The 8,212-nt window shown below is 36.0% G+C and overlaps 1 protein-coding gene across 1 annotated transcript; it reads left to right on the top strand.

Annotated features, from left to right (window-relative positions):
• The first annotated feature begins 589 nt into the window (after positions 1 to 589).
• Positions 590 to 5,926, top strand: LOC135691014 (uncharacterized). Its single transcript, XM_065208730.2, has 8 exons — positions 590 to 672; positions 893 to 958; positions 1,140 to 1,269; positions 2,191 to 2,435; positions 3,111 to 3,290; positions 4,168 to 4,338; positions 4,478 to 4,648; positions 5,277 to 5,926. The coding sequence occupies exons 2-8, from the start codon at positions 907 to 909 to the stop codon at positions 5,837 to 5,839; spliced, it is 1,512 nt and encodes a 503-aa protein (XP_065064802.1). The 5' UTR covers positions 590 to 672; positions 893 to 906; the 3' UTR covers positions 5,840 to 5,926.
• Positions 5,927 to 8,212: the final 2,286 nt, after the last annotated feature.

The raw sequence follows: 8,212 nt of genomic DNA, 5'->3' as shown, positions 1-8,212 counted from the left end.
TATATATATTGTAAATTGCTACAGCATTAATAACGATGGAACAGAATTGTTTCAGGAAAGACCTATGTAGAAGACATTGTTTCATTTAGATGCTAAAATACTATTGGTGTCTTCATTCTTTTTGAAGAACTGGCGGAAAATAAAGTCAAGCACTAATATTTCAGAAAAGTACATAAATACTCCCGATGACTTTGCTTGAGCTTATGAAAAAATGTACTAGCACTGGAATTTAGTGAAAGATAAATTTTGTAATTGACCTGTTAAATGCTTAACGGCATCATAAAGAAAGGGAGATGTTATTGAGATGTTGATAGATTGCTGGCGAGTCATAAACAGAAAGAGCGTTGTCGAAATCTGTAAATCGCTAGTGTAATCTTCCATCATATTTGCACGCAAGTACCGTCGCAATTACTGACGTCTGGAAAGCTCTTTACGCTTAACGTGAGAACTTCCAAATCCATGTTGTCAGTGCTATCCATGTTTACTATGCGAAAATTTTAAAGAAAGAACCGACTCTCTCAACATGTTTGCTCAAACAGAGCCTAGCAGTAATTTTTTCACACAATAGATATTAGCATCTTAATTGATATTGACATTAAAAAGTATAAATTCCATCTCGAGTGATACTCAACAGTTGTATGTACTGCTGCATTCTAGGGTGATTTTCAAACAGTAAGTATCGCGAAATAGGAATGATGAACTTCACGTAAATCTACACTGTATAGGTTTTTATGATAGGAGACAAGCTAAGCATGGAGACAAGACCGGCCTTATTCTCTTTTATAAAATTCCTTCTGCTGTTACCTTAAATTTAATATTTTTCTGTTCTCTTTCAATGACCATAAACTAAATAGATTCGAAGATGTTAATGATTTATGATTCCTATCTGTAGAGGTTGCTGTTTCCATGATGGCCGGGTTCCTGTTAGCATTTGCTGCATTGATTTTTGCAAGTAGTGGTAAGTAAAGTTAAAGATAACTAACACATTTAAACACATTTACATGCATCTTAGAATTGTAGCAAACCCTGTCTTAGATAAATCAGCGGGATGGTCTTAGCGATCGATTTTTTTTCGAATTACCGCTTTAATTTAAAAAAATATGTGCTTTTGATGTGTCTTTTCTTGTTTAAATCGTTAGCTGCTGCAAACACTGTATGCGTGCACAAATACCAAATGATTGGTTGCTTCCAAGAAGATTCCCCTGGCAAACTGCTCATTAATGAAGAACATGTCATTGACTGGAAAAATATTGGGACCTTTTTAAGTGGGTAAGTCTAGATTTATATTTTTGCCATTGACTTGTATATGCGGGAACGAGCACCTATTAGCAACAAACGAATTTAAATAATTTTGTGGCATCGATTTTATGGTATAGCCTTAACAGGAAGCTAGAGAAACATTAGAAAAGCTTTCTGTGATAGCCTTTGGGATTATCTTTTTGGTTCGCTCTAGAGTTCAAATAGGATATCTGGGATGCTCTAAAATCCTATTTTTGAAAAACTGCAAGAAGTTTCACAATTTTGGCAGAATTCATTCAAACCTTAAATGTGTCAACATTTATAGAGAATAAAAGCAAAATTAGATGCAAAGTTTATGTTTGATGTTAAGATAAAATCTTTCAAAAAAATGGGGATATAAGGTGGTATTAAACTTTCTTCGCCAAATCATCTTTGGATTGACATTCACAAACAAGGAATCAATGTGTGGTTCTAAGCCTTTGGACCCAATTTTCATGATGCCTGAATACAGGCAGGCAAATTTTGCTTCTAGATCTCCAGTTTTTAGATAAATTATGGGTTCTAAAGTGTTCTCTCTATTTATTTTTTAAAGGCGTAAAACAAAATCGCTTGAAATGGGGTTTAGTTTATTTATGCATTTACAGCAAAAAAGATTGCATAGCCGAGTTTGATGATTGCAGTTCTCATCGATGACTACAATTGGCTTCTCTGTGAGAGACAGATTCGTCACAAAGGCAAGATTCTAGATTGAGAAAAGGAGGAAGGGCTGTCTAGGAAGGAATCATTGGAAACCTACTCCTAAAATTATTTTCTCGAAACCACTGAAGTTCCCTCGGTTTGGAACAAAGGCTATATTGGTTTATAAGCACTTTTTGATAAGTTAAAAAGTTTCTCAAATGTGATGTTTTTTCAAGGAATATCATTTTTGATGGCTAAATTGTTTTGCTCTAGAATTTCATGCAAATGCGCAGAAGCGGCTAAAGCACAAGGATTTGCAGGCTATGCAATCCACTATGGAGGACAGTGCTACGGCAGAACTAAGGATCAGGTGACTGCGTTGATGAAAAAAGAGCATATGAATCAGATTTGTTATGGAGAGCAGATATACGTTGATTGCTTGAAAGATGAGCACAGCCACTGCATGGGAAAGGAAAATGCTGAAGCCGTTTATCAGTTCATCGACAGCGCAGAAGAAAGTGAGGAAAAACATTTTTAGAGCATTCTCGTTAATTACATAATTCTCTTTGCCCTTACGACAGGCTTTAACAGAAAAGAGACAAGAGACCATTCTTAAAAGTTGTCCTTAATAAATAAACAAAAGGCACCCAAGAGACGAAAAAAATAACATGTTTGAATCGAGAACATGCTGTTAGCTTAGATTGTATTTATGGCTATAACACAGGAAATTATCGTGACGATATTACGATGAAAATTGTTCATTGATCAATTGAAGAAACTATATGAAACTTTTTGAAAATAAACTGTATGATACGATACTTGAGGTTTAGAACATACAGGATACGTTCGGAATGGAGAACTGAAAATAAATTAGAGCTGAATGATTTGAGACACTCCATTAAATGATAAAGTAAACTTGAGACCTTGCGCGCAAAGGACCAGATTTGTAACAAATTATCTTGTTTCCTGTTGGTGTTCATATACGTTTTAGAAGAAGTCTGCAGATTTTTCTTGAAATGTCCAATAAATATTTAGATGACACATTTTTCATTATTCAACGTGCTTAAATTGGTGTATCTTTGATGTTTCATATCATAAATGGTTCCGTAAATAATAGACATTGCTAGTCTATTACACTTGAGTTCTACTTAACTAGCAACTTTGTCTTTTTGTCTTTTAACGATTCTGTGAAGATGTTGACGGAGGATTTGGTGATTGGCTTCCATGGACGAAATGTGACAAGGAATGTGGTGAGGGTTTTATGTACAGAGAAAGAAACTGTGACAACCCACCTCCCAAAGGAGAGGGCAAGGACTGTAGCCACCTTGGCCCTTACACAGAGAGGAAACCTTGTGTAATCAAAGAATGTCCAGGTAATTTTTTCTTCATTTGGCTTCATTTCAACTTCGTAATCACGTTTCATAAAGAATAGGAAATTTTGTGTTAAACCTGACCGGTTCAAAGTAGATTAGAGGCGTTTCAAAATACGAATAAACATTACTTAAAGAGTTTTTTCAATTTTTCAAGTTATTACAGAAAATAGGTCCAGGATATGGTCTGTAGTTTCCGCAGATTGTGCCATTTTAACAACTTGTCGCTAATACTATACATCTTTTAAGCAGGTGTGCCAAAGCAGCCTGTGAGTTGGCTAGTTGACTAATTCCGGTCATTGGCTGTTGTAGAAACTGTTCTTTTTCATCCAAGTCTTAAGTTATGCAACGATCAACTTGTATCGAAAGACACTTTTCTACTGGGGTATTTAAAGAAGGTTTTAGGGTAAATTCTAGCTGTAACATTCCTCGAGGTGATAATTCGTAATGGGATTCTATTGCCGTCACTTTTTAATAAGATTATTGGCTGCTATCTCAAAAATACTATGATATTATGAAAACACTTTATTCCCAATATTATGGTCAAAATTCAAGAAGTTATTATTACCAAGAAAGAATTCATTTAAGCATTTCTGAGTTGCTTTCAGAAGAAATTGTTCACTCTGTCTCCTTAATTCTCATCATGATATCGCAAATATTGTTGCGAAACTATCAATCGATATGACAGGGCCCATGCAACGAATTTCAAGGTGGAGGGGCCAAGTCAAACTTGAATGTAGTGCTTCAAAACAGGACCTCCCTGGAAATACTTTTGCTTACCAAAAAAGTGGGGGGGGGGCCTCCAGCCCTCCTCCCCCTGGTGGCGTAGGCCCTGTATAATATAGGCTTTCGTTGATGTAAATGTCAACCGTTTTTCTAGTGGACGGTGTCTGGAGTGAGTATGGGTCATACGGGCTGTGCTCCAAGTCATGCGGAGGAGGTGTCCAATACCGCCATAGAAATTGCTCTAACCCAGCACCGGCGCACGGAGGAAAATGCTGCACAGGACACACCTCAGAAGCCAAAGCCTGCAATATTCAGCTTTGCCCAGGTATAGCGATAAACGCATGATCCACTGAATTATTGCCTTTATTGTATCCAGATATGATGTGATGTTTTCAAATCGAGTTAAATATTCTCGAATAAAGGAATCGTTAAAGAAATGAGTTTCAATTACCTTCTACTTGCAGTGAATGGAGGGTGGAGCCCTTACAGTCAATACAGTCTATGTAGCAAACATTGCGGAGGAGGAAACCAAACACGTCATCGCCTATGTAACAATCCTTTGCCTCAAAATGGTGGTGAAAGTTGTCACGGTCCATCATCTGAGTCGAAATCATGCAACACAGATGTTTGCCCAGGTAACACACCGTATACCTTGTAAAGTTCCTCGCGACATTTCTCTCCTTTAAAAATCAGGATCATGCTTATTTCTGAGAAAAACATTCTGGTTATCAAGAGAAGTGTTTCTGGCTATCAACATTTGTGAAGATTCCTATTAATTCCCTCGTGCTAAATCTAACTTTCCTCAACTCGATAAAGTTTCACTAATTTTTCAAAATCTTAAAAAACAATACTTGTGTGAGAAAAACAGCTTTCTGTGTCAATATAAAAACCTCCAGTAATTTATAGCAGCATTGAACTTAAACGGAACAGATAAAGAAATTAAAATGAATTGTTGTTGAAGAGTTTATTTGTTATGTTTAGTTGCATCATAGAGCAGACTGTTTTTATTGCCATGCTTTAGCAATACGCTTACAAAGTAACGTCTTTTACACTTACTACTGCAATTATGATATTCCATAATTAGCCACATATGCTTGTTAGTAAGAAAAGTGACTTTACTTCGCAAAATCAGTTTCAGCATCTGACATCCCTTAAACAAACTCCATCGAATACTGACATATTTAAATCAATGAGAGTTATGAATTGAAATCCTATTCTAAAAAGAAGTTTAAAGATGCAAAAGAATCCGTTGTTTTTTTACAGCAATACATCTCTGCAATCTGGCATATACAAACTATGAGACACATGGAGGAGGCAACATGGTGTATCTTGATCGCCATCGAGTTCAGTGCGCTGGTTCTGGTAGCATCTTGTCAATGTTTTATCTTGAAAAAAATGGTGAGAAAATTCGCTTTCGGTATCAATGCTGCAAAATCGAAGGCCAAGGGGTGTGTAGCAGCAGTCAGAAGACATCATTATTCAGTGAAGATGGGACTGGCAATACGAGATATCTTGACAGGCATGCAATGGATTGCAGCACAAAAGGCTTCATCAGTGAGTTTAGATTAGAGAGGAATGCAGCTGGCAATAAAGTAAGATACAACTACCAGTGCTGTCAATTATCAGCCAATTGGACAGGCCTAGCTCAGTGTTATACAAGACATACTGGATTCACATTCGATGGTAATGGACGAGTTTATTATCTGGACAGACAGATGGTAAGCTGTGATGCAGGATATGCCTTGTCTTACATCCAGCTTCAGAGAAACAACATTGGTGGGGACCAATATCGATACATTTACCGTTGCTGTAAAGTCAATTTTTGATAATCGATAAAAGCAAATATCAAACACTTGCAGTAAATTAAAAACACTTGTATTAAGTTCACCATATGAAACCTTATTCGTTGCCTATTCATTCTTCTTCTTACCTATGCGCTGTATCTTCATGTTTTGTGTATATCCAACTGTGATACTTTTATTTCATTGAGAATAACATTTATTTCAAAGGTAGTAAGAACGACTGGGGTCAATAAATAAATTTTTACTAATTCTCTTATGAAAAAGTTACCTTTTCGATCAATGGTGGGCTCATCTAAATCAGTATAGCAACAAAGAGCGTATAGAATGCGCAAAATATTGTGTAGCATACTATTCCTAACTGAAATTCTATTTTGCTCTTTAGACTATCTATAACTGAAGGTCTAAAGGAATTATTTTAAACATGTGATTTGGCATAAAATGATTTGCACGTGGTATTGAGTCACTCAAATAATGCCGTCCAAGCAAATGCTTGTTGGCTTCATCGATATAGTTTAAGTTTTCCGCAGGCAGAACTAGGATCGTGTAGTTTTTGCCTTGTTACTTTGGTAATAAGAACACACAGTATATATAAAGCATACCATAGATAACCTATGAGCATACAGTATGGAAGTTGAGAAAATGACTTATCAAAATCATTGGCCATGCGGGAAATTTGATAAGCCATTTTGTCTTCCGTTCCAAGGTTTATAGAGTCATTGTGATAAGCTTGATTATCTTTCCAATGAATTAGGCAAATTATGGGGCTCCCCGAAAAAAAATTTGAAATCAATAAAAAAGCTTTCCCAAAAATAATTTTTTTAAAATGAATTTAAATGGATCAGAAATGGTGACTGAATCAAACGACCTAAAAAATTTCGTCTCCCCTTCTCGTAAACAAATGAAAGAACACAATTTACGCTTTTAAATCAACCACTTGCAAATATTTTCACGAGACATATATCGAAGCTTATTGGCAATGTTTTCACTTGGAAAGAATCTTTTTCCCAAAAGGAAATTTGAGCTTTTTGGAGGAATAAAGAAGGAAATGAAAATTGAGAGAAAAAAAGAAGAAAATTGTAAGAACAAGAATGTTATTTGTAAGAAATTTAAAGGATCATAATGTTCTAAATTTTCTTTGCCCACTGATTCTTGTCTGAAAACATTGCTTTTGATATCAGTATAGACAGAATCACAGACGTTGATGTTGTATTTTGATAATGACCTTTACTAACTATATCAAAGAAAACTTAGTGTAAAAATGTAATGGCTAGGAACTTGAAAAAAGAGTTTATAAAGAAATTAGAGAAAACCGACTAAAAAATTAATAGCTTTGTTCGGTTTTTTCGAATTTACAGAATCTTTTACTCGATATATTTCCCCCAATATACTGTGTACACTAGCAGCCGGGGGCATAGAGGGCACAAGGAGCACGTGCCCTCCTCTTTTCAAAACCAGCGGTCATGCCCCTATTTACAGCCCACGGAGGTGTTCCCTTTTGCCTTCATGTGGCCCCTACCTAAAGTTGGGCCCATGTAATCTTCATGTATCGTATTCAACGTATTTTGTCTGGAGAAACAAAATTTTTGATTTCTTCTGATGAATTACACTCACCTCACCACAGTATTGCACCACCTCGAAGGAGGGCTAATGGCGCCAGAATTATCAAAAGTCATTGGTGTGCGAATTGATTGTGTTTTTGCGTGGCAATTGGAAATGGGTTTGTAGTGAAACAGCCACCAATCGAAGCCTCAAAATTTTTGGAGCAATTTTTAAAAAAAAACAGTAAGAAAGGTCTTTTAACAGTTTCAAATTTATATATTGATATATTGATAGTAACCGTAACTGCGAACTTTTAAAACCACAAACTTTCCAAACCTTCAGCCTTCTTGAATAAGCTGCATATAGTCGGGCAATGTATTTTTGTGGAGTTTCATGTCAAACCTGAAGAATTCTTTCACTTGACGATTCATGGTTCGTAACGTTTTTCATAGGAAGGCAAACATCTTCAACGATGTGCAAATCTGGACTTGATGGACGCCCTGAATTCTTCTTGTTTGAAAACAAATCGTTGAAAAAATGGTTTCCTTTATTCAGTTAACTTTTTATCTTATATTTGTGTAAGACACTAATTCTTATTTTTCTGGAAGGATTTTGAGCTGAAAAACCTTGCTCAGTCTCAAGTTTCATGGCCTTTAGTGCCCCTAAGTCCAAACGCCTTGAAGCGAAACAGACAAATTCTTTCCTCTCTAACATCAATTTTTTACACCTCCACTGCTCGGTTTCTTGCTACTGAAACACTTTCGAGAAAACACTTTTTATTCTCACAGCTGTTGTGTGGCTGCATCTAACTTGTTCAACAATTTTTCGAAAATTAAAGTCTTTTTTCCCATAACTATT

This window comes from Rhopilema esculentum, chromosome 4 (assembly GCF_057945365.1).
Source record: "Rhopilema esculentum isolate cy_ngs chromosome 4, ASM5794536v1, whole genome shotgun sequence".
Classification (NCBI taxonomy): domain Eukaryota; kingdom Metazoa; phylum Cnidaria; class Scyphozoa; order Rhizostomeae; family Rhizostomatidae; genus Rhopilema; species Rhopilema esculentum.
Note: the sequence above shows the minus strand (reverse complement) of the source record. Positions and strands in the feature narration are given on the sequence as shown.